The 27,919-nt window shown below is 45.1% G+C and overlaps 1 protein-coding gene across 1 annotated transcript in view; it reads right to left on the bottom strand.

Moving 5' to 3' along the window:
- BCL10 (BCL10 immune signaling adaptor) overlaps positions 1-27,919 on the bottom strand; it is a 100,844-nt gene that overhangs the window by 16,380 nt on the left and 56,545 nt on the right. The window contains exon 2 of the mRNA XM_069232270.1: positions 8,978-9,266. Within this exon, the coding sequence (XP_069088371.1) occupies positions 8,978-9,266 (289 nt within the window). The remainder of the gene's footprint in view (positions 1-8,977; positions 9,267-27,919) is intronic.

The following is a 27,919-nucleotide window of genomic DNA, read 5'->3' as shown; positions in this document are numbered from 1 at the left end:
AACCGGTCCCAGGATGCTTGTTTCCAGTCCAGGGAAGCCCTGGCCTAGCAGTTCGGGCTGGACTGTTCCCATGGGGAACAGGGTCAAGACTGATTTGCATATGGCTGGGTCCAAACTGGAATGGCATGGGCAGCAAAAAAACGATGGATTTAGGCCCAGATCAATGTACTGGGGGTGAATGTTTGACAATGTTCAGCATTCCGTCCATCACCTGTTGTTTTTGCTTTGTCGCCCTAAGTGGGAAGGGTATGCCCAGACGTGGGTCCCGTGCTTCCCATGCCACTGGATTCAAGCTAGCCTGACTGATGAGGGGTGAAACCCCGAAACCGGTCCCAGGATGCTTGTTTCCAGTCCAGGGAAGCCCTGGCCTAGCAGTTCGGGCTGGACTGTTCCCATGGGGAACAGGGTCAAGACTGATTTGCATATGGCTGGGTCCAAACTGGAATGGCATGGGCAGCAAAAAAACGATGGATTTAGGCCCAGATCACTGTACTGGGGGTGAATGTTTGACAATGTTCAGCATTCCGTCCATCACCTGTTGTTTTTGCTTTGTCGCCCTAAGTTGTAAGGGTATGCCCAGACGTGGGTCCCGTGCTTCCCATGCCACTGGATTCAAGCTAGCCTGACTGATGAGGGGAGAAACCCTGAAACCGGTCCCAGGATGCTTGTTTCCAGTCCAGGGAAGCCCTGGCCTAGCAGTTCGGGCTGGACTGTTCCCATGGGGAACAGGGTCAAGACTGATTTGCATATGGCTGGGTCCAAACTGGAATGGCATGGGCAGCAAAAAAACGATGGATTTAGGCCCAGATCACTGTACTGGGGGTGAATGTTTGACAATGTTCAGCATTCCGTCCATCACCTGTTGTTTTTGCTTTGTCGCCCTAAGTGGGAAGGGTATGCCCAGACGAGGGTCCCGTGCTTCCCATGCCACTGGATTCAAGCTAGCCTGACTGATGAGGGGTGAAACCCCAAAACCGGTCCCAGGATGCTTGTTTCCAGTCCAGGGAAGCCCTGGCCTAGCAGTTCAGGCTGGACTGTTCCCATGGGGAACAGGGTCAAGACCGATTTGCATATGGCTGGGTCCAAACTGGAATGGCATGGGCAGCAAAAAAACGATGGATTTAGGCCCAGATCACTGTACTGGGGGTGAATGTTTGACAATGTTCAGCATTCCGTCCACCACCTGTTGTTTTTACCTCAGACTTGAAACCACTGCATCCCACTCTGCCCACTACATTGCTGCAGCTGTTTGGAGAAGATCGATGCATTGCCTCTACAGCACCGAGAAATCCAGCACATCGCATTCAGAACTGTTGCAATTCTGAACAGCCGCTTCACTCATGGACCCCTATGCATTGTTGCAGTTGCGTGGGGAAATTCGGCGCAACACCTCAACTGCATGAGGATCATCAACACATCTCACACTGTGACAAGGGCTAAGGTACTCTTGTTCAGCGGGCCCTGTGTGGGTCCTGTATCCGGCCTGCGCTCCATCGTGGACAGCCTGAACTCTTGACTTTGACGCTGTCCAGCACGACAAAGTAACTCTCTTAGCGCTATTTGCTTTAAGTGATATACATGCATTTAATTTTTGTTGTTTTGGTCTTGTTTTATTTATAAAAGCATAATGTATATTCCTAGCCTGTTGTGGAGTCTTTTTGTGGTGTTTTCACTGTGTTGTGTTTAAGTACTGCACAAATACTTTACGAATAGCCTCTTAAGTCTGACTGCTCTATGCCAAGCTACCAGAGGGTGAGCACAGGATAATTTAGTGTATGTTGTGATTCACCCTGACTAGGATTGTGGTCTCTACTTCGACAGGATGCATACCTCTGCCATCTAGAGAACTAATTTCTAACACTCATTAAGTGCATTATATTTATCCAACAATTTAACACATATGCTGATTGTTAAATGCTGCCTTTTTTGAGTTTTCAAATCCAAGAAATGTACTATTCATGTGCTCCCATAGTAAATTTAGTTGGAGGATGAAATGTCTCTAAATATTTTGGAAATTCCATAAGGCTTTCTTTGAGAGCTTTCATTTTCCGAAAGTGTCATCAATTTAATGTCACCATGTTTTATGAATAATCTTCCATCCCTTTCACTGCGGCCCTGTTGCTGGCTGCCCACTGCAGAACAAACTGTTTGTAGGAAGTAATGATTTTAGTACGTGAAGTAGCTATGATTAGGTAAGCTGCTTTTATGACTGTGAAAACAAAACTTAAATCTTGTCTGCATAATGGTCACATGCATTTAACCCAGTATGTACATTATGATATATATATTTGTATAGCACACAACTCACCTGGGAGAGTATCTTGGTGCAGAAGCAGGAGCTCTATGGGGAAAGCCATGGCAGGGATACGTGAAGAGCCAGTTCTTCACCTTCTTGCAGAATCCAAAAACTGAATATGCAACTTTCATGGGCAAGGGCTGGTCATTCCAGCCTTTTGGAGTGAGGTAGATTAAGGCTTGACTGTCGGATGTGGATGTGCCTATGCGGGGAATATGTCTAAGTAGAAGACATAGTGCGTTCACTTTGCTGGTCATGGTGAATCCATTGTCAGTAGGACACCAGGTGGCGTTCCACAATGAGGCCCCTTTGCGGAAGATTACTACTTCCATCTTATCTATGTTGAGTCTGAAGCCATTGATTTTTAACTATCTGGCAGCTTCGGATGTGCAGGTGGAGAAATTGGTCTGGGTGTATGGCAAGTCTGAGCTGGGTGCTGTCAACATAGCAAACTATGTTGATTCACCAGATGCGGATAATGGTTGTGAGTGGGGATATGTAGGCATTGAACAGGGTGGGAGTGAGTTAGGAACGTTCAGGAACTCTGCAGATGAGGTTGACAGCATCTGAGGTGAGGGGGGCCAGGCTGACCAACTGGTTGCAGCTTGTCAGGGAGGAGAAAATCCAGCGAAGCGCGGGTCCTTGGATGCCAGCTTCATGCATTTGTTGGGTAGGAATAAGATGGTATTGATGACTATCAACTATTGTAATCCAGAATGGATGCCAATTTACATTATATTATATTAGAAGCTTCTGTGACACAGAATATGCTTACAACTTTCCATGGCTCTTGCAGGTTGAGAAGCTATAGTGCTCTGGGTTTTACCTTGCAATATTTCCTAGCAGTGTAACTTTGCTTTCAAGCCTGGCAAGTAGAAGTAGGATTTTTGGACAATAATACATCTAGTATTGAATATATCTATATCTTCTTCTCAAGGCAATTCCAACACTCCCTTAGGAATACGACCCTGCCACCTGACTGTTAGATATATTTTCCCCAAGAGTAACAATTTTCTGTCACATGGCTAAACGCCACTGACAGACTGAGAGACAACATAAAAACCCTGACCTAATTTTCTATGAATTTTAGGTCTAGGATCGATATTACTGTATTCTAGCAACAGCTCTGGTCAATTGAAATTACAATTGTCTTTGATATTTTGGTATGCTGCTTGCTTGCTAAGTTGCATTAAATGCTACTTGGACTTCGGGCTTCCCGAGGTTTTGCATTTTATTTTTAACCTGGTGAACAATCGATTTCCGACAAATACATCATATTCTAGTACAATAGTCTCTATCTCTGTCAATTCCTCGTTATGTGGGACATTTCCATAAAAACTGTTTATGTCACATTAGCCATCGGACATCTGTTTCATTGATGGTAGCTACATTTATTTCAACAGGAAGTCTCTGGTATCTTTTATCTATGATGGAAAGTATTTGTATGTCAACATATTTCACAAGTAGTGTGAACACTTAAAACATACAAAGATTGCACTCACTGGTGGATTTGTAATGTCCGTGTGCACCTTGGATAGATGTAAATATGGCATGATTAGAAAAATGAATATATATATAAGGCACAGATATATGTCCTAAAGTGAGGAGGAAAATCTTATGTGCCCCCTTAAGTCTGTAAAGGCCCATGTAGGCTCCTCAAGTTTTGGAGATGTTAGTGGGGCAGCTCACTTAAGATGAACTGGAAGACTGCTGCAGCACCATGGGGCTCAGTTCCCTAATACAGCCTCCCAAAGGCAACAGTCAGCTGGACCTCACTCTTAACTTCCTGGTCATGGACATGCTTCTTTCCAAGCTAGGCAGGGTAGCATCCTCTCCTTCCAGAGCAATTTATAACACTTGAGTTATGCAGATTTTTAAGGCTGGTCATTAAGTAAACTATGACATGCAGTCTTGGTATTGCTAAAAGACTCCCTCAGCCATGGCACACATCTCCTTTTCAAAGTCCAACATACAGGTTACTGTCCAAGGAGAGCAACTATTCATCCTGTGCGGTAGACACGAGATGGAAGTTATGGCCAACAAAAGCCCCAGCTTCCTCTGAATTCCAAACTCTTTAATGGTGGAGGCAAAGTAAAAGTTCTCAGATTTTTTTCTGGAACTGTTGCAGAGAAGAGGGACAGCCACCAAAAGTTACAGCTGTGTGCATTGGGTAGGTAAAACTCCCAGATAAGGGCTAGCTCCTGTTGCCAGTTAACAACCAGCTTATGACATGAGGGGGTAGAGAGCTCAGGTTCCGTAGCATGACAGATGTCCTAGGTTACCAGGCTATAGATATATTTTCCAACATTCGTCTATGCATTCTATGGAAATATGCTTATATTTACATGCACAAGATGCCCACAGACAGCCTCAAAGGGGAACATCATTTACTGTGTCTTTCTTTTTCCCTCTAATTTTTGACTATCTCTCCCTCTCTCTTCTTTTCCCTCTATACAGCGAAAGAGCAAGATACCAAGATATGAATGACTTAATTACAAGGAAGGGCCATGAAGCTCCTCTCTGAGTGCCCCTGAACCTATAATCAGGTTCCACCAACCATCAGTCTCCAATCTGGTATGAAGAGGCAGGAGGCACCCTTGAGTAAGGTTCAGAATACACTTTAAGAATAGGCACAGTCAAGAAGAGCACTAGTCCCTAAAGGAGAATGTCTCTAGATTTACCATGACCTTACTCACCATAGGATTCCAGTTGCCTGGACCACATAAATTGCCAAAGCTTGCGTCACCCCTTGAGTCATCAAATGGCCAGTTACATGCCGAACCACCTTTTAGCACACTATTCCTTAATCTGCCATGGTGCGTGCTGCAACAAAATGACTGATTTCTGAGCCAGTGTCCCCAACCCACTCACTGCCCGGCTACAGTACCAGTAAACATAAGGATTAGTACGTTCTTGTCAGGTAAAGCAATCAAGAGCAAATTTGTAACTAGAAGGAACCATTTTCTAGTACCAGTACCAGAGACCTCAGCCAGAAATTCATGTTCTAGGATTGAATATTTGAATAGGAAAAGGTCTTTATTGTTGCCACATTTAGCTCTGGACTATGCAAATGAATTCCAGCCCAAAAGTACCCCCATGGTTGGTAAATAGTCTCCAGATGGAGTAGAACACCAAGCTCAAAGGCCTTATACAGACTCCCTCTGGAGAAGTGATTCCTTTTAACTGCTCTGCGAATCGAGCACAACGTTTTTAACATATGAAAACAATTAATCATTGCATACCTTCCATTGGAGGTTCCTCAGCTATCAAATCAAATCAAATCAAATCATTAACATTTATAAAGCGCGCTACTCACCCGTGCGGGTCTCAAGGCGCTAGGGGGGAAAGGGGGGGTTATCGCTGCTCGAACAGCCAAGTCTTTAGGAGTCTCCGGAAAGCGGAGTGGTCCTGGGTGGTCCTGAGGCTGGTGGGGAGGGAGTTCCAGGTCTTGGCCGCCAGGAAGGAGAAAGATCTCCCACCCGCCGTGGAGCGGCGGGTGCGAGGGACGGCAGCAAGTGCGAGGCCAGCGGAGCGGAGGGGGCGGGTGGGGACGTAGAAGCTGAGGCGTCTGTTGAGGTATTCCGGTCCCTTGTTGTGGAGGGCTTTGTGTGCGTGGGTGAGAAGACGGAAGGTGATCCTTTTGCTGACTGGGAGCCAATGCAGGTGTCTCAGGTGTGCGGAGATGTGGCTGTTGCGGGGTACGTCGAGGATGAGGCGGGCCGAGGCGTTTTGGATGCGTTGCAGGCGGTTTTGGAGTTTGGCGGTGGTCCCGGCGTAGAGGGTGTTGCCGTAGTCCAGGCGACTCGTGACAAGAGTCTCAGCATATTTTCTATGCCTTTATTTTATTTGAACAGTATTCTTGAAGTATAGTTTGTCAGTATCCTATTGGCTGTGTAAGAGTCACAACCGGACACATTTGTGTCCTTTGAGGGATCTGTGAGCACAGATCCTGCCTCAGTCTTCAATCTGGCCCTGTTTTGTTAAACATCATTTCAGGTTTGGCACTGTATGTGCGGAGGATGATCACTACTGTAACTTGCCATTTGACTACTAACGGGTGGCAGCCTACATGCTGTGTGGAAACTGAAACACGTTTACAGCTAATGTGCAGCTTTTAAAATCAGTTTGACACCCACCATTGGGATTCTTGGGCACCCATCGTATTAGTGAAAAGCTAGGTTTACCGACACACCTGGAGAGCAAATAATGTTTGTTAGGGTGTGTCATTCAGCAGACTCTTAACAAGCTGGAGCTAGCATTGTGGTTCAAGAGGACTCCGACTCTAACGAGATACACAGGCTACAACTCACTTTGTTCTCAAACTAGGAAGGTTACCGTAAACACACAATTTCCCTGCTTGCCTTTCAGCTAGCCGGGCTTCTTGTTAGGTACGTATTTGATTTTTATTGAAAACAATGTAATCCTAATGGAATTTCTCTTAAGTTCCCCTTTTGTCAAAGTATGACAGTGGTCCATTTTACGGACATTCCCACAGGTTAGTTTAGGTTCTCTAATCAGACAAATAAGGGTGAAGGCTTGTTCTTTACAATTGACATCTGCGCACCTCTTCACTGAAGTCACTTTCAGCTATTAAATGCCATTCCTAGCTTACAATTCTGCTAGCTCTGAGTTCCTGCAGGGTAGCCACCCTTTCCCCTTTTCACTCGGGCTTATTTTCCTAATGTAACTATAACTTGGAAAGTGGGCTAATGATACTGGAGACTGCTTAGGAAGGTACTTCCACTGCCCACCATATTCATATTTCGGAACATTTATAAGCCTATCGCTCCAATTTTATTTCTTATCTTTTACTTTGCATTCTTTTTGAAATATTCCAGAAAACATGTTTACTAAAACAAACTGCACAGATGGCTACTTGAGTTGCGTCTTAAAACAAGTATGGTTTGAGAGCGAAATGGAAAACCCCACAGGCACACACAACTCTACAGGTACTCTGCACACTAGAAGAAGGAAAGAAAACAGTCCTTATTTTATATAAACCCTTCATGGGATTGCCAACTTCTTACTGAAAGAAGTACACAAGATACAGGCAACTTAGCTGGGCAAAGAAATAACAACAGCACAATTGGTGTTTCATATTGAAAGAGACTCCAAAGATTTCCACATATGCCAGTTTTAAATTTATCCAGTGTAACTTAGTACACAGAAATACCTTAACCGCAGAAGGCCAAAGAAGAAAGGTTTAATCATATGGAATGACAATGTCCAGGGTTAAGTGAAGACTGGCTAAATATTACATGAAGAATGATGGGTGCGAAAGAAAGAATAATCTGTAGCAACCTAAGATATACTTAGTGTGCCTATTACCCGGACAATTAATCCATCCTAAGAACAAGAAGGTCAGCAGTACGATTATAGACATGGCATTTCTGATAGCCGGACAACAAACTGTAATTCCTTGGAAGTCAATAGTGGGGACACTCTTCCTAAAATGGAAATCTGAAGTGTAGAAATAGGCCTCACCAGAAAGCATCTCTCCCCTCGTGGAGGTTAAGAAGGGAACTAGAAATCTGAAAATGGTTCAGGCTTGGAACACGACCCTACAAGATAAGACTAAGAGAAAAAAGAAGATCAAGATTGAGTGAATGTGGAGAATTAGTGGTTCACGAATTGAGTGCTCAGATTACACCTCTAGACACAGGACTCTCAAGTTTCATAACTGGTTACGGGTCTCCTTGCTCTCCCACTGTGTTATGAACTGGTACCTGCCAGACAGGTTATGGGACAGATTGAGTTAGCAAGAAAACGCCTACGATGTTGGAGTCAGATGCCACAAGACAGCCCTATCAAAACATCCAGAATATCCATTTAAAGCAAACACCAACATTGTAACTTGGACTCAGTTTAAGTAGGTTTTCAGTTATTATTATTTTTTTATTTGCAAGCTACTCCCAATAACCAGAAATTAAACCTTTGGTGTTACATTTTCTGATCATAAAACTAGGGAACTTATGTGGACATTACAATGCTAATTAACCAGCAAAGTGTTGCATGTTTAATCATTGTAACCTAAGCAACAGAAAATCTACATATTCAATACGTGTGAAAACCTGTGAGTCAATTCAGTCTTTTTCAATCTCCGCAGCACAAATGTGACCGCTGATCGTAAAGTTGGCATTTCAGAAATGAAAATCCCAATGGTGCAAAGGATGGGAAAATTAGTGACTTTGAAAACGCACCAATTTTATATGACTGACTTTGGAATTTTACTGACATAATACTAGCAGTTCTCTTCATAAATTAGTACTTGGAGTCCATATGAATTATAAATGTAACTTCTTAAATATGTACTGTGTGAGAACAGAGGGACTATTTGCATGGTAACTATCGTTGCTTGTCTTTATTTTGGCCGGTTGTATCTTCAGTGCTTCTGAACCAACGAGCAAAAGCCAGACCTTATAAGTGCACGAAATAAGTAAATAAATGAAACCTCTCATCATAGCCAGAACAGCTGGGAGTAAAATGAGAACAACACTTCGTATTCATTAATATACTGTTTGATCTTGAGAAGCTAAGACAACTGGATAGCACAGTTAATCCGGTTCTTTTTACTTAACAAAATATATCGTATAATAAAGTTTTCCCTTAAAATTTGTTGATGTGAAAAAGCTACCATACAAACAACTGGATTTAAAAAAATGGAGAATAAAAATATGTTACCTCTGCGGGTTAGTAGCTTTGCATTTTTGGCTCTCTGCACAGAATTTGTTATTTTTTCTATTAAAAAGTTCTGTGTTTTCTCTCGTCGAATAGATTCAATGAATACATCCAGTCCCTTGGGATGCAGTGCTATGCGATCCAGCATCTCTCCGGCTCTTTGCCTACTAGTTGTTCTGCAATTAATTTCTTCAGTATCACATTTGGTGAGAATCATTTTTGATCGCAGATAATCAAAGTGCCTCTCAGCTATGATTTTCTCACATAGCATTGGTCTTATTGCATCTATTGCCTAAGGAGGGAAACAAAACACAGTTCACTGTTATTAATTGTTCACGATACCTACTATATGCATAGAAATACCACAGAGGAGTCAATGAGTGAACCAAAGCTATGCCATTCAATACATTGAAAACCAAGGATCTGAATGAATCACTTCATACATTTATATAAATTTTGTGAAGATGGCCATCCCCAAACCTAAAATGTTATTCCTAAAGATGAACAATGATACATTTTCAATGGGTAATACACAGTGGCGTAACAAAATGTACGGGGCCCCCCTACAAAATACTTGGAGGGACCTTCCACGCTCCAGACCCAATGAGGAGATCTTAGACCACAGGCCCGCTGCCCATGAACAGAGTGGAAGAGGGCACCCTAGAGGTCAGGGGCCTCCCGCACTATGGGGGCTATTGTTACGCCACTGGTAATACGTCACAATACAGACAACATTTAGAGTATAAACCTCTCTAACCATTGATTACTGCGTTATGAAGCATAGTCTTTACATAACATGAATAATATCAGTCTTTATTACCCAGCAGGTAATAGGCAGAACAGACTGGAACCGCTTGAGTGAAGTATATAGGTACACAATTTATGCAAGTGTGTACTAAGTACATTAATTCTCTCAAATAAACAGAGTAAAATATTGCATATCCTTGTATGATAAGCGAATCTAAAGCACATTTATTGGCACGATTACAATATGAGCTCGTAGGGGCACTTGCTGGGATGCTCCTGCAGATATACAAAACATAACAGACAAAAGAAAGCACAAAGCTGCTTTTAAAGTCTTGATATTGTGTACTAAAATGTCTTTAAAATAATGTTTAATAAGGGTCGTGATTAAGCTGCTTATCCTTTTTAAAGTGTTGTAATTGCTTCTTTGCAGGGAACCTTTGCTAATACATAAATGTATACAATCATCACTGTTGCAAGTGTAAGTTCTTGGAAAACGTTACAGCTGATTAGTGCATTACTGGAGGTACATCCTGTTGATTAAGGTTGGTTGAGAAGAAAGTGAACCAGCTCAGAACAATGCAAATAAAGCAACAAGCAGAAATTAAGAATATGAAAAGCACATTTTCGAACTGGCCCCTGTGAGGATCAGGGACTGCACTGGTGATGTCAAATGTGCCCTGCTGATATCCCTCCTACTCACTCAACAGCAGGCACCCATTTAAAGACTTACAGTTACATCTCGCACCTCTACCTCCTCAATGTAGATGTATTTACTCACTCGGAGTTGCCCACAGGGTGTCACATACCCATGATATAGGCCTTGTACCTGCCTATAATTGATACTTTACCACATCTGATCAAACTACCAGACCCCTTAATTTTCGAGTTTTGATCTGGTGTATCCTACCTACACCTTACCGACCAAACATCGCTCTACTAGACAAAACCCATCATATCTGAAGACTGAAAGAAACTCAAAAGACTGCGAAGGGTGAGAAGTTCCCACACTGGTGACATGACTCCTATGTCTAAGCCTTATTGCAATGGAGGCAGTGGCATAACGAATATTGAGGGGGCCTCCCTGCAAAGTACATTGAGCCCCTCCCCCCACCCCGACCCAGTCAGGAGCTTTCAGGGAGGGGCCCACCACCTGTGCACAGTGAGGGAGGGCCCATGGAGCTTCGGGCCCCTCTGCTCCACGGGGGCTGCAGGGCTATTGCTATGCCAGTGATGGAGGAGTGGCCATGCTAATCCACAAAAGCCTCCCAGATTGAGTTTCACAAGTGTGGACAGACCAATTGGGACATTATGTATTCCTCAAAATTAGCGTACAACATCATGTATTAGTGTTAGGCTCCATTTTAGCCCCTACAGTGGCATCATGGACTTTGCCTTCCCATGTGCCAAGCTAAAGTTCTAATTGGCCGGAATTATAACCTAGTCTTAGACAAATAACCTACCTGACAGGCCACAGACCCAAAGACAGTCCTCTGTTGAGAAACCTCATGGAAGATCATTCTCTCCAGGAACCCTACTGATGAGTTCACCTTTTAGAACCGATAAAACGGGATTACATCTTTTCATCGGTACACGCAGCACAAGAGCCGACATTGATTACTTTTCAGAGACACTGTTCATCCGGCACAGAGTGACCAATACTTTTATCTCCCCATATAGCACCTCACAACATGAAACCGTGAAGATCCATAATGCTCTGCACTGCATTCCAGCACCCACAGGGACACTGGTGGTTGAATTTGTCCTGCTATAAACTACTAACATAAAGAATATGTATGACATGCTTCAAACATACATAACAATGAATAAAGGCTCCATATCCCCCACCCCAAGATGTTATGAGTAGCAGGTAAAGCAAGAGTGAGGTGTGTGTTATTGTGTGCCTTGGCCTGTGGAAAGCTAAATGCCAAAATTAAGCCACAGGCATTAGAAATGGAGGTCGCGTTATCAAAAAGATATAAGATATTACATTCACTAGAAACACTAAGCAAGCTTTTAAAGGCAAAATATCAGGTGCGTGAGAGATATACCTTCAGAGTGGAAAAGTCCCTTTTCCTTCTTAAACAGTTTCATTATGAGAGCAGGGAAACGGTTAGTCGCCTACTAGCTCTTCAATTACGCAAACAGGAAGCTAATCACACCATTCCAGCAATCCAAAATGCCCAGTCACTCAACAGCTTTGCATGGCAATTATAAAGCTCAGAACTCAACAGAATGTCAAAACACTCTCCATTCACAAGCAATTGCGTTCCAAGCTACCTTTACCAACTCCGTCCTTCAAAAAACAACAACAGATAGAAGAATATATCATAGGAGATGTAATCTGATGGGATATAGACAAATTCCCCACCTTTAAGACTCTTGGGGCTACCCATCAGAATTTTATAAAATAAACAGTGATTAGTCTCTCTTTTATGTAAAATGTTTAGATAAATACAAGAAGGGTGATACTCTGAGTATGTTCAAGCCAGAATCTCCTGGATTCTTAAGCCTCAAATATTCCTTGGAGTGTAAAAACTAAGGCTCAACTCATTGGTTAACATTAACATTTAGATATTGGCCAAAGTGTTGGCTATTTCATTACTCACCTATGTAAGGCTGTCCACTTGATATTACTAGCGCACATACTTTGCAGGTAAGAAGGTGGCGGTCCTGTTCGATTTAAAAAAGGTGTCTGAGTGGAATAGGATTACCTGTTTAAGAGTCTAGCCCACAATGGGATGGCAATGGAATTCCCTCAGAAGGTGAAGTGTCCCTATATGAACCCCACAGCCTTTGTAAATTGAGTAAACTGTAATGCTTACACTTCACAGGATTTCACAATTCAAAAAGGTACGAGGCAGGTCAGTCCCTTCTCCCTTTTACTTTTTGTGTTAGCCCTTGAACTTTTGGCAATTGCCATTAGGCAAGAATGGGGCAGTAGATGGATACTGACTCCGACTAGAGAGCACAAAATACTCTCATACTCAGATGACAACCTCTTAGCAGTCTCTGATGCAACAACCTCCAGCAGTAACCTTACAACTCTTATATCCTGAATTTCTGAATTGGGGGAAATGTAAAGCATTAACAATTTAAGCCCACTTCTGGACATATCTGCAACTCTCCCATTGTCTCAGTGCATCAATAGGATCACAACTGAACTCACTTAAGGAATCTAACCTCTTGCGATACTTAAGAACTTGGGGCACACAAAAGGAAGGGGGATCTGGACTTAAAAGTTTACTAATAAATAACAAACACTAACCTCCAATGCAGGGGCACGGCACCTTAAGGAATGGTGCTCCCAAAGGTTGCAATTTGAATATAGGGAGGACGATTTGGTAGAGGTTCTAATAACACATGATAAATAACTGCAAGAGGCTAGGTTGAAGTTGAACATTTATAAGATATTGCATGGATGGCACAAGACACCAGAGAAGCTGGGGTAAGTTAATCTGCAACCTAGAAACAAATGCTGAAGGTGTGATCAGACCAATAGAGGTATTATGCTCATACTCTGGAAATGTCCAAGCTACAGACATACTGGAGACTAATCTGGAGAATGATGACAGCTACTCTAGGTATGTCAAGAACACTAACCTGGTCATCAGCATTACTCCACAATACCTCAATATATCCAGAAATCACAGCAAACATGACAGGTGGTTTGTCACAGCAATTGCAGTAGCTAAGCTTTGTATACTGAAGTTAGGGAGAACTACTACATTTCCATTGTCAGAAATATGGTTACGGGAAATGTATCACATAGCCTCTTGTGAAGAACTGATCAACCAGCTTAATGATCAAATGTCAAAATTCAAATCAAAATGGATTAACCTCTTGCAAGGTTACCAGCACTGAGGACACTAATTCTAAGCAATCGTTAGAGTGGTATCTCCAGTCAAAATGCTAGAAGAAAAAAAACATAGTAGTAGAGGTTCACTCAATAAGGGATTGCTACAGGAAAAGGAACTTTTAGGCACAGTATGGTCAACATTATAAGTTTTTTTTAAAGCATTATACTTGTTGATTTCACATGTTATGAAACATATCTGTACGAACTACTTGGCATTACCCAATGTCAGTTCTTCTTGGAGGGTGCTAAGAGTGACTATTGTTTACATTGTTTGATAGCTCTGTAATTTAGGAAAATAGAAGGGGGAAGTGGGAGAAGGGTGTGGGAGGGATTAGGTGAGAGGAAGCAATAAACATAGAAGGATACAATCTACCAGTTGACTAATGTATCCAACATCACTGATGACCTAGTCAATGACATGTAATGAAACTCTTCATGTCTTCACCAAAAATAAGGCATTGTTAAAACAAACAAGAAGGGCTCAAGGCATGTACCACTGTTACCTATTACAAAAAACGTTGTGCAGAGTAACAACAGTCACAGTTTCAAGCAGCTTCTGCCGAAGTCCAACTGGCCAGGAGCTAACATTATTTGTTATTGTTGTTATTACATTATCATTTGCAGTATAAATCAATTGGGTGAGATTGAATAGGAAGGTTTGTGTTGACTAACAGTCTGAAAATCTTCCTTGTGTTTGTTCAGTGAGATAAGAGTCTTGCGGCCTAATTTTAGGGTTTGGAAGTGTGGGAGCACTGTAGTAACCCAGTGATGTTCAAACCTGCCGAACTTGTAAATCCCCTGCACTGTTTAGTGTCAGGGAAAGTGCACAGTTTACACTGGTGGAGCCTCTGCAGGTCCCTCCAGTGTAAACCTCTGACCTGATGGCTATCCGCTTCAGTGGCTGCCATGTCACAGTGATAGCCCTTTCACATTATTGAGACTCACTTTCCCAATCTGTATCTTTCTTTGCAACACATCTTGTTTTAAAAATGTTATGTCTTAGTACTAATAATGTCAGGTTGGTTATTTTTCCTTGCGTGGTTTTGGCCATGTGTTCTTTAGGTTTTCTTTGATCGCCACTATGCTTACAGTCTACATAGCTCCATTCCTTTGACTAGAAGCTCCTCAGATAACCATGAGTTACATGTTTTGGCTTTCTTAGTTGAATGGGTGTACTTTAGGGGACCAATTTAATGTAGTGTTTTCATGGTTGACAAGCATAAGCATTGCTACTTATTCTCCTTTTGGAAGTCACTTTGTTTAAAACTTAAGCAAAAGTATCTTGTGACACACGATTCTTTAGATTTATGTGAGTTGGGGAGAGATCAGCATTCATTAAAACGATGAAGTGGTCAGACCAATCACCTTTCTTAGGTATATGGCACTATACTTTGATTCTATCAGAGATTACTACTGTTAGTATTTTCTCTTTTTATATGCATGGATGAACTAGATTTTTTTTTAAAGCTGATTTGATTTATTAGTTTCCAGAATGCAACAGTAAGTAAGCTATCTTATCTACCTAGGTCCAGATTGAAGAAAATGAGATATATCCATTCGATAATTTTGAATGATCTGCAATATTTCTCACATATTTGCAAGGAAGTTACAGTTGTTTCTCTGTGATGGTAGATTACATGAATGTACATGTTTGCAGATGCAGAAGAGTTTTGTGCTACCTTTAGACTATTGAAAGATGCAAATAGAGGGCTAGGATTTCATCAAATGTGAAGGAAAGAAATCATGTCAACAGCAGAAAACCTCTCTGTACCAGGACTGGGGGTAAGGACATCTTTTTATAAATTCCAAAAGCAATCTTGCCAAGACTGACATTTATTATGTAGAGACTCCAAGTTTGTGGTTTTGGTGTTCAACACCAGCAAATAACTAAAAAGCATTGTCTTTACTGAGCACCAAAATTTGAATCTTATACTATCATGAAAAGCTGTTGAGGTTCAAATCTGCTATCGGGCAAGCTGGATAAAGCCATCTCCTTTCTGAGGTGCAATGGAATACCATGGTGTCCTTGAGCATAAGGGATAGGAACATGTTTAGAAGACATAGGTGGTCATTACAACCTCGGCGGTCTTTTTACAAGACCGCCGTGCTGAAGACCGCCAGTGCAGGAGGTTTTCCGCTCAGCGCATTATGACAGCTGGCAGCCCTCCGTCCTTTTCCGGACGGAGAGCTGCCAGCAGCCATACTGGCAGTCGGTGGGGAAGTGGAGGTTGCTCCACCTCCCTGTCAACAGAACACTGCCCACCGAATCACGTTCTGTGATTCGGCGTGGCGGTGTTCTGTTGACGGGGTGCTGGCGGCGGAGCTGCCCCCATGGATCCCGTCCCCTCCTGGAGGATCAACGGACCAGGTAAGTTGATTGTCCGTTAGGGGAGAGGGGTGGGAGGGTGTTGTGTGGTGTGTGCGTGCATGGGGGTGTGTGTGTGTATGTAGAGGGGGTGTGTGAGTGCGTGTATGCATGTGGGGGTGTTGTGTGTTTGGAAATTAGTGCGTGTCTGTATGTATGTCTGTATGGATGTGTGCGTGTATGTCTGAATGTGGGTGTGTGAGTATGACTGTGTGTGTGGCTGTTGGCATGTATGTTGGTGTGGGTATGTGTGTTGGTGGTGCCTGCGTGCATGTTGGGTGTGAATGTGTGATGTAATGTTGGGGTAAGGGTGGGGAGAGGGGTCCTGCCACCTTTGGGGGTGGCAGGGGTGGTGGGGGGTGTAGGGGACTTGGGTGGTGGTGGGGGGTGGGGGAGAACCCTATCAGTGCCAGGGAAAGATTTCCCTGGCACTGATAGTGCTCACCGCCATGGATTTCATGGCAGTTCCTAACCCCATGAAATCCATGGCGGTCAGCCGGATCATGATACCGCCGGCGGTATTGTGACGACCGCCGGGCTGGAGACCCAGGTCTCCAGTCCAGCGGTCTTCTCCGCCCTGGCGGTCGGATTGGAGAAGTGGCAGATGACCATGGCGGTAACCGCCATGGTCATAATTCCAAAATTGTTACCGCCAGCCTGTTGGCGGTAAGACCGCCGCTTCTCCGCCAACCGCCAGGGTTGTAATGAGGGCCATAGTATTAAACAGATTGTACTGTAATTTGGTAAAGTATGACAGAACTGAAATAATACTGAGCATGTTGAGCACTCGTTTGCAGCATCCGCAATATGATGAGAATCATGGGTGGATTTAGATATTTTGACATTGGATTTGTTTAAAGATGTGGCCAATGTCAGCAACTATTTGACCATAGCACATGAGTTCAACATTGCAGGGCAATAACAACCATAGAGGGCAACACACCAATGCCCAAGATGTCACACACAGAAACAGTAACACTGCATTTATGTCCCCCACCCAACGTCACTGGAGAAGAGGTGCCAGCAACATCCAGTCCCCCACCCCCAGAAGAGGCCCACAGTGATGACAGCAGCTCTGGATGTCTGGATCTGGATGACCAACCTGGCCCATCAGTGACCTCCGGACAGTCGGTTACCCAGGCACAGGGCCATCCCACCATAGATCCTCCCCCCTCAGGAAACACCAGCACAGCACCCACCCCGCAGGCCAATACCTCTGTTACCAGGACACATCAATCAGCAGTGTGTCCACCACTACAGGGACCCCAGGCAACCCCACAAACACAGGACGATCAGGGACCTGCGGTCAGTGGGCACACGGTTCAGGGGACAGAGGCACAGGACAACAGGGAAACTGGGAGGGCTGCTGTGCGACAGGGGGAGGGCAGGCCCAGGGAACAGACTCTCCAGGAGGTACTCACCAAGATCCTGGGAGCATACCACCATTCCCAGGAGATGATGGGCCAGATACTGGACAAGTTGCAGGAGACCCAGGGGCTGCAGGAGGGACAGTACCTGGGGATCAGGGAGGACTTGAAGGACATAAACACCACCCATGTCAACTTTACAGGGGTGCTGGCAGACATGGCCAACACCATGAGGGGGGCAGTGGCACACCAGCCGGCCCCTGGCACTAGCCAAGCCATGAACAGCCTTCCACCTCTGCTGTTGCTAGTGGACAGGAGGCCCCGCCACAGGACCAACAGGCCACCAGCACCCCTCCCCCTGCAGAAGGAGAACCACCCTGCAAACAGTCCCTGTGATTAAGGCAGAAGCCAGAGACTATTGCCAAGACCCCCTCCAGGAAATAAGACTCTCCTGATTGTCACCCTTGTGTCCCACTCAGTCACCCTGTACACCTCGAACTGCCATTGCTCCACTTCCTATGCCCCCTTGGACAATGCACCTGTGATCCACATAGATTGGACTCTATCCTGGACATTCCTTCATCATCACCCTAGCCCATTGCGCATCCCCCTCTACTTATTGGCACTTAAAAAAACACCACTTGAATAAATACAAGTATGGAGTATGTCAAATGATTGAACTATGTATTTGTTTAACAAGCTTTAAACACTGCAATACAACTGTACAGTAATGTATACATAGGAATGACCTGTAGTTGGCTGCAGTCAAAACACCAGGAGCGATAGTGGGGCACAAATATCTGAAAATATAGATGTCAAAGGGTACAGTAAGTGGCCATAGAAGTGGGAAAATCAGCCTGCCAGTGACAATGTCAAACACAAAACTGTCAATGAAAAGTGAAGTTATAGTGCCTTACCTGTGTATCATTGGAAGTATTTTCGTATTATTGCACTTCTGTTGTCCTCATCCTCATCCTCTGCCTCCTCATCTTCACTGTCCACAGGGTCCACTGCTGCCACACGTCCATCTCCAGCCTCATCCTCCTGCAGAAAAGGCACCTGACGACGTAAGGCAAGGCTGTGCAACATACAGCATGCCAGGATGATCTGGAAGACCTTCTTGGGTGAGTAGTACAGGGATTCACCTGTTACATTGAGGCAACGAAACCTGGCCTACAGGATGCCGAATGTCCTTTCTATGATTCTTCTTGTTCGCCCATGTGCCTCATTGTAACGTTCCTCTGCCCCTGTCCTGGCATTACTCACAGGGGTCAGTAGCCATGAGAGGTTGGGGTAACCAGAGTCACCTGTAAATATCGAGGGACAACTGTTAGACACACACTAACCCTTAGGGCCCACACCATACCCATACACCAACATATACTGGATGGGAACCAGGGCTCACCTATTAGCCACACCCTGTGCTTCTTGAGTTGAGCCATCACATATGGGATGCTGCTATTCCTCAGGATAAAGGCATCATGCATAGACCCAGGATATTTTGCATTGACATGGGCGATGTACTGGTCCGCCAGGTAAACTATCTGCACATTCATTGAGTGAAAGCTCTTTTGATTTCTGAACACCTGTTCATTTTTCCGGGGGTGGGGGGAGGGGACAAATGCAATATGTGTACCATCAATAGCGCAAATAATGTTGGGGATATGTCCCATTGCATAGAAATCAGCTTTCACTGTGGCCAAATCTTCCACCTGGGGGAAAACGATGTAGCTGCGCATGTGTTTAATCAGGGCAGACAACACTCTGGTCAGCACTAATGAGAACATTGGCTAAGACATTCCTGCTGCCAAGCCAACTATCACTTGGAAGGAGCCAGTTGCCAGGAAATGGAGCACAGATAGGGCAAGAGGGGGGGATCCTGGTGGGCTGACGGATAGCAGAGATTAGGTCAGGCTCCAATTGGGCACACAACTCTGTGATTGCAGCCCTGCCTAGTCTATAGGTGGGGATAATGTGCCTGTCCTCCATTGTTGACAAGTCCACCAGGGGCCTGTACTCAGGAGATGTCTCCATCTCCTATTCTTCTGCAGAGGTTGCAATCTAGGGGGCAAAACAGTGAGCAGCTGGTCAGTACTCCATATTTACAAACACTACACTGCATTGCATGTTGTGACTGTAACAGTATATTGTTGGATAGGCCCAAATGGTGCCTATGTGTACTGTGACGCAGTTAGGTGCCATGGCCTGCCTATCCCCCCCCCAGGAAATGGCATTGCCTATCCTGTATGGAGACACATGTGGAAATGAGGTAATTCTGCTGATGTTGTGCGCCATTGCAGGAGGCAGTCGAGAACCGCCGTGCAACTCCTCACTGGATACCATTGGGCCCTATGGGTTACAGTGGCCAGTGGTGATGTACGCCGGTGGTGACGGTATGCACCGCCACGGACGTGACCGCCATTTCCTATCTGTTCACTCACTTGTTACCTGACCTTCAACAGGAGAGGACCTACACTGCAAATGCTGCTGCGACCTGTGTCTGGAACCGACCATGGCTCTAGTCACTGGGAATAGGGCCCATGCCTTCACGGCTGAGGAGTTGGAGAGACTGGTGGATGGGGTCCTACCCCAGTATCGGATACTGTATGGGCCTCCAGACCAACAGGTGAGAACACTGTGAGCACGATGCATGAAGGCATGGAATGCTGTGAGTGAGGGCCTTGTGTAGGGGAGGGGTTGGTGGAAGGGCCCAGGGCAGCGTGCTGCATGTATGGTGGGCAATATCTGTGCATAAGGGGATGTGAGGGATATGGTGGGCCATGAGTGTAACTGGCAGGATGGTCTGACTGATACCTTTTCCTACGAGTATTTCTCTGCAGGTCAGCGCCCATCAAAAAAAGGGTATATGGAGTGCCATCGCCAAGGACGTGCGGACCCTGGGGGTCTACGGCAGGTGGAGCACTCACTGTGGGAAACTGTGGGGGGACCTGAGACGCTGGGCATGGAAGACGGTGGAGGCCCAGCTGGGGATGGCCCCTCCCAACGAGGATGGGGTGCCGGTCGAACCATGACCCCCCTGATGGCCCGCATACTGGCGATGGCCTATCCGCAGCTGGATGGCTAGTTGGGGGCATCACAGCAGTCACAAGGGGGTGAGTACAGTGCCCCAATATACTACTTGCCTGTGGTGGTTTGGCACCCGGGTGGGGAATGTGGGCCTGTGGGTGCCCCTAGGCCAGGCCGGACATTGCAGGGTAGGTTCCATGTTGGGCAGGGTCTGATGTAAACCTCCTCCAACCAAGGTAGTAGGCATCCACTACTGGGCTGGTGTCTGTGGGTCTCAGGTATGCAGCAATTGGCGTTAGGTATCCCTGTCCATGGGCATGGTGATTAGCATTGTGACTGGTAGTGCAGTGCCTAGTGTGTAGGGCTGTTCCCTGTGTGTGGGTGTCGTGTATGCCAACTGCGGTGTTGTTGCCGCCATTGACCAAGGGTATCCTTTGTCTCGCCTCCTCCCTTTTTGTTTTGTCACCCTGTCCTTATGCATGAGCATCATCTGGCGGAGGAGCAGAGGCACCAGCGACGGGGAGAGCTGCATCCCACAGGGCCCAGGAGGCTGAATCCACAGACGGTGACGGCACCAGTGGGACGGAGGGTGAGGGGAGCACCACAGGGGAGACTGGAGGGGACAGTTCTGACAGTGATACCTCCTCCGATGGAAGCTCCCCAAAACCAGGACAATAATTAGTTTTAATTAAACATGCCAGGACACTCTAACTGAACATATAAAACCGGGACTGCCTGGGGAAATGCAGGACATCTGGTCACCCTACACAAATTGAACCCCTTTATCAATGACAATTGTCCTGTGAATACGTTTGCACACCAACACATTATTTAGAAACTTGAATATGCTCCTGGTCATAACTGAACTCACACAGCATGCTATCACCCACTTTGACGTATAGTCAACAAGCCCTAAATCATTTGTAGTAAAGTGCCCCTTTGTGTACGGTCAGCCCCCACTTTTTGCCCCAGTGCTGGCGGATAGGACTCATATAGTGCACTGGAGTTTGCTGTCCAGGCCCCAGTGCTCATGCTCTCTCCCAAAACTGATTTGCTTGATAATTCTCAAATTGGCGAATACTTTACCTGATTGTGGTCTGCAGGAGCAGTGCAAACTGCTCAAGTTCGACTATGCCCTCACCATGTGTGGCACAGTCCAATTCACTACCTTTCATATATGTCAGACACCTTTAAAGGAAGGCTTCTTCAGCCCAGGAGACAGGACACATATTTAAGGTATAGCCATGAGCTTATTCATATCTATAGTGTCTTTACCATGAAAGTACACTATAGGTGATTGAATAACATGGGACTTGCAACCAGGCAGACCCGGGTTGCTAACTCCATTATGGTACTGCCTAGATATGTCAAGTTTGGTGTCAATCAATGTTCCTTATCTCCCCTGACACAAATCTGGTATTGAGGTACGGCTGGTATGCACCCAGGTGGCACTTAAAGGGTTACCCACCTGGTTTTCTCAACTTCTTTTTGCTCTGGCTGGTAAGCCCACACTTTCCTGCACCTGCCGCCACAAAGACAGGATTCTGAGCTCCTGCCAGGTAGTGTGAAGACTCCAGGAGTCAGAAACAAAGGCTGAGGCAGGAAGGTCACAACTCTCTCTCCCCAGCCGGGCTAGTGAATGAGCACTTCAGGGCAGTGAGCTTTAAAGGCTACACTGCCCCTGATATACATCAGCCTACCCTCTGCCCTAGGCACATGAACAGGCAGGAAATTAGCTATTTACTGTAGTGCACAGCCCCAGAAGGCTGACCACACCTCTAGAGTGAGCAGCCCTGTCTGTGCAATACATTTTGATTTCTGCATTGTTAGGAGGGGCAAAATAGTGTTCTGGGTAGTAAAAGGATGTGGTCTTCTCTGGGGTGAATTAACTGCAGGAGCTAGCTGTCCATTGGCTACTAGCCTCCACACTGCTAACTTCCCTAAATCTTGGATTTAAGCTCCCCCCCCCAACCCCAGAACCTCAAATCTGAACATGTGACTTCAAGGAAGACTAAGTGGAGACTTGTGTTGCCATCAACAGGACTTTGCTACAACAAAGCAACAATGCAAAACAGGGATGCTCTGTCCCTGTAGCAACAGACTTGGAACTGTGTGATCAACTCTTGTCCTTGGCTCAAACTTGGCACTCCCAACCAGAGGGAACCTGTGGATGCCAGAGGGACCCTGTGGATGCCAGATGCACCCTAAGTATCCCGTGGACTAGTGGCACTAGTCCCCTGTAAACGGCAGATAAAAAATCTTGCAGGGTCCGAAGACTGACCAGCCACCGGGTCCTCTGTGGGATCACCCCAATCCAGGTGGTCCAATGTGGGAGTTGTATTCTTGACTGCCTTCAAAGTTTCAGTCCGCTAAGTCACTCCACCCGGACCCCGTGAAGGTCCTAAAACTCATCATAGTGCTTAACGCTGCCAAGGCTTGTTGGCCACTAATGAGGTAAACGACCCCCACACCCAACGCTGCAATTACAGGGCAGATCCTGCAAGCAGCATTTGACGTGGATAACTCAGCCACTGCTGTGTTTTTACATCTTGTTTCTTGTAGAGTTCTGTAAGTGGTAAAATAAGCACCAGCGCAAATCCAGTTCAGCACCACGGATAGCCAGGACAATGGTACACTCTGATTCCACAGGATAGGTAATATTGAACTGATTGTTGTGGCATGGTCTTAGGGCCTGTGCCACCGTACCCCTGTAAGGGTTTCATGACCTTGAAGTGCCCGATGGTCACTAGTGTTCATTCTTATTGACCGCAATGTTATGTTTTCCATGTAAATTTTTGCTTGGATTTAATATTGCTTCTAAAATCTAGAACTCCAGTTGCACAGATACTATCCATTCATTTTGGTGTTTAAATTAAGCTAAAAATAAGCTTGATTATTATAGGTTAGTGTTGGATTTCTTTTAAGCCGTGTCAATTGCTTATCGTCCATTTTGGTGCTCTGAAATGCTTAACACATTTTCCTCTGGTGAAGCCTGCCTGCTCTTTGCCAGACTACCAGGACTGAGCTAAGGATTTATTTGTGTGAATATAAGGACCATCTTTGGGGTATTATGAGAGTATTACATGGTGAGGACTAAACCCCACATCACATAATGCTACACTTTCCTACAATACATTTCTCCTAGTGGTAATAATTCAATGTGTTTTACAATATCTAAGCACAATGTGCTCCGCTCGGTATCTTCACAGGTGGCGATAGAGCTGTTCTCACTGGCTTTGATTTGTCATTGCCTGCACATTGCAAACCATATCTTACTGCAGCTTCTGTTTGTCTATCTAGTCCAGGTCAAAAATAGTGTTCTCCCACTCTGGCTTTGGTGAGGCTCCTAACCAAATGTTCATTGTGGGCTACGTTTAAGATCTTACTTCTGAGGCCAGCACGAGGCACCAACCGGTCACCATGTTATAGTTCCCCTCCTATGTCACCCAACTTGTTTCTTACATTCCAAAGGGCCTTAAGTTCCCCTGACAATTTTCCAAAATGCATTCACTTTCTCTTCTCTGTCTACTACTTGGGGCAATACAGCCCCTATGTCTTTCAGGATAGCACTAGTGGTCACAGCAGTTTTCTTTGAAATTATAAAATGTCCTAGAATATCCATTTCCCCAATTGCACATTTTACTGCAGTAAATCTTCTTCTTTAAAATCTTGACAAATAAAACGTAGTCCATTTTTTCGACACCAGCCTAAATGGTAACACTACATATGCTAAATTAGGGACAAATTTGAAGTAATGCTCCGCTGGCCCTGAAAAAGTCTAATACTTATCAGTAATAAGAGGGGCTCTAAGGATGGAATTTGCTAAACGAAAATACGATACTGTGCCTAACCTGAATTTACCTCTTTCTATTTTTAGTGTGATGATATTGTCCATCAACCTAGTAAGATATTGTGTCACTGCCAATTCATGACTTCTTCTATCCTTGCCAGACAAGGATGTCATCCCGGAAAACATTGTATTGTTAATCCCCACTAAAACTTCCATCATTAATCTTTGAAAAGAAGCCACTGCCAAGGCGAAGTCAAATGGCATCCTGATGAAACTTAAAGCCCCAAAAGGCGTGACAATAGACATGAACGGAATCTTCAACGAGCAGCACTTAATGAAATGGAGTTGAGACGTCCACCAAACTAAATACATTGGCTTGCTACAACATGGACAATGCATCTGCAATATATAGAGCGGCTGACGATCTATTTATATTTACTAACTGAGGTCTTGCAGAGCAACGAACATTCTTATCTTGATGACATGGTCCTTTGGGACAAAGCCTACTGGTGCCCAACACCCCATAGCTTTTATTATTTCAATACTCCCATGTATAGTAAACTGTTGTTAGAAATGGGGTTTCTAGTTGGCTAGGGTATGCACCTTAGCCAGGCAGAACCCACCACTCTAGTCAGGGTGAGTAAGTGACACACCAAAGATAACCTATGCTCGCCCCCTGGTAGCCTGGCACAGAGCAGTCAGGCTCATACCAGTGACACAATGAATACACCACACAGACAGACTCCACACAATGGTATATAAAAATACACTGTACTGTATATAAATCATAGACCAAACATGACAGGAATCACAGATTCCCTTGCCCACTGGACTACTGCCAGACCATCACAGTTAGTGCAATAAGATTTAACTTTTAATTTGCACTCAGCATGAAAAACACCCTCCCTCTGCATACAAGGCTGATCCTGAAATATGCTTGTTATTATGACAAGGCAAAAACGATATACACCATAATATCAGATCATAAAATGCAGCAGTTAAATTAGGGAAAGGACACACATGAATCACAAAAGCACTACCATACATAAACCATCATCCATATGTCATCAGCAATACCGGAGTTAATCAAACACATAGATACATTGTGCCTGCACTTCTATTATAGGTCATGCAGTAATGTGAGCAGCAACTGTAGGCTACAGGAACACCTACAACAGTGAATATGGTAATCCTGACAGTTCTCAGAATGTGGAAAGTTTACAAGTGGGATGGCTCCATTGAGGACTCACTCCATGATGCCATCAATCCAAGGAATAAGTGCCCCCAAGATACGGGTTATCGTGTGGGGAGGCACAAACCATAGGGATTCGTGGGACAACCTTGCTGGGTCCCCACAGGGAAAGGAACAATGCAATGCAGCTGCCAGCGAGTGCGCTGAGCAGTCGCTAACCAGGGCATCCTCCTACGTCACAAAGTCACCCTTGAAAGTATGCAGGGCAGCAGGACCTACTGGTCATACCCTCTGACAGGAGAAATGGTGAGAGGCAGCAGCCCTAGAGCACACGGCACAGCTGTTCTCTCTCCCCCTTGCTCCATCACACTCACCCTGCTCATGCAGGAAATCAAAGTTAGATGGTGCAGCACGTTGGCAGTCAGGATGCAGCTAGGTGCACACAGTGCAAGTCGCGAGGGACAGTTGCTGATTCATAAGCACCCTCTGCGACCTGTGGCAGAACTTTCCCTCTGACACTCACCTGCACTGCAGAATGGTCCCAACACTGTACTGCACCCACGCTGAGAGGACAAAGGCTCACTACGTGCTAGAAGTCAATGACATGCTCAACATGCGCAGGTCTGTTGAGAGTGAAAAAAATCAACCAATAATCTCCCCAAGCGCTTATGTTTACAGGGGACAGGGGCAACATTCAATGCTCATCCCGTGCTGGTCCCAGAGGCACACCTTAGTTTCCAATCAAAGTTGAGACACACGCTGCTAACATCGATCTAGGGAGCAGCACATACTGGGAAAATAATTTGCTATCCTTAAAGAAATAGGATCTGTCAGCCTCGGATCCCCACTGGCACAGGGACATTGAGGGAGCAGAGGTTGTAAGACCATGAAGAACACTTGCAGTTCGGGGCAAAGCAGGCAGGCCAGCACATCAGGTCATTATTGGCAGTTCCTCCTAGCAGTCTCACAAGGTCTGGTGACCCACAGTCAAGGAGCAGCTGGCAGCAGGGTACAAGTAGAAAAGCAATCCAGAAAAGTCCTTTGTGACAATAAGCACCAGCAGGTGGCACAAAAGCAACAAAAGAAGGGCAGTCCAGATGAGTCCTTTCAGCAGTCCAGCAGCTTTTCTCACAGAGGTTCAGTCCTAGTTTCAAAAGTGCTCTACAAACCATGGGGTAGGAGCCCTATTACTTATACTCTAGAAAGCCCAACTTTTACAAGGTGGGAGAAGGTTCCAGCAAGATCTGACAAGTTTCAAGAATTTCCCTTCTCCCCTATGCTGGCTCCAGACATGAGTAGGCGGTATACGATCCCTTTGTGTGAGGGCAGGGCACAGACTATTCAAGTGTGAACGACACTTCCTCTCTCCCAGCTGAGGAAGGTATCAGTATGTAGATGAATGCAGATATAACCCAGTCACACCTAACCCTCGCTGATGCAATGCTGTTTGGAGAGTATGCACAAAATGGAGCTGCCAGCCTGCCACAAACGTAGATTGGAGTCAGGCTGCAAAGCACCAGACAAATGCCCACATTCCAAAAAGTGTCATTTCTAAAATAGTAATGTGAAATCCACCTACACCAGTAAACAAACTTTCTCACTACCATACCAAACATGCCCAAGCTACTTCTCAAAGATCAGAAATTACCACTTAAACATATATAAAGGAATTCCCAAAGCAAACCTATGAGAGGAGTAGCACTCACAGCTTTAAAAATGAAATAGGCTGTCACTACTTGGTCACGTAACACAAACATATATGGCCTAGCTTTTACAAGCACAGCACCCTGCTCATAGGGCTAGCTAGGGCCTACCTTAGGCGTGACTTAGGGTGCAGTAAAAAGGGAGTTCAGGACTTGGCAAGTAGTTTGACTGCAGTGGCAGGCCTGAGAAGTTTGAAATGCTACTTCTGTGGGTGGCGCAATCAGCGTTGCAGGCCCACCAGTAGAATTTAATTTACAGGCTTTGAGTATATGACATACCACTTTACATGTGACATATAGATAAATTAAATAAGCCAAACTGGTGTAATTCAATTATACCATGTTTTAGGGGAGAAAGCACATGCACTTTAGCAATAAGTAGCAGTGGTAAAGTGCCAAGGGTCCTAAAGCCAACAAAAAGAGGGTAAGAAAAATAGGAGGCGGAAGGCAAAACATTGGGGGATAACCCTCCGGAGAGGGCCATTTGCAACAACTACCCAAAGTGATACACCGCGTCGCTAACATTTCACAGAAATACACATGGGACACTTTTCTCAAAACATTAGCTGTTTTATTATAAAAACATCTCTCTGTTCACTGCATGTTAGAGGGAGGTTAAAGCCAGATGACCTCTATTGCAAGCTGTCTGACTTCGCTGTAGCGGCTTACTAAGACTTCTGTTCCCTGGTCTATATGGGGAATGTGTCTCAATAGACGACAGACTACTTCACTACCATTATACTCTGGTATGGTGGGATGACGTCTTCCGCCGAGGGGGGGAGGGTCCTGAAGGGGCATCTTAGGGTTTATCCTGCTGTGGTCCAACATAGAACATAAGTAGTGTATGTAGGGATCACACATCTTGTATAGTGACAATATGGGTGGGACTTTTCTTGTG

This window comes from Pleurodeles waltl, chromosome 4_2, assembly GCF_031143425.1.
Source record: "Pleurodeles waltl isolate 20211129_DDA chromosome 4_2, aPleWal1.hap1.20221129, whole genome shotgun sequence".
NCBI classification, from domain to species: domain Eukaryota; kingdom Metazoa; phylum Chordata; class Amphibia; order Caudata; family Salamandridae; genus Pleurodeles; species Pleurodeles waltl.
Note: the sequence above shows the minus strand (reverse complement) of the source record. Positions and strands in the feature narration are given on the sequence as shown.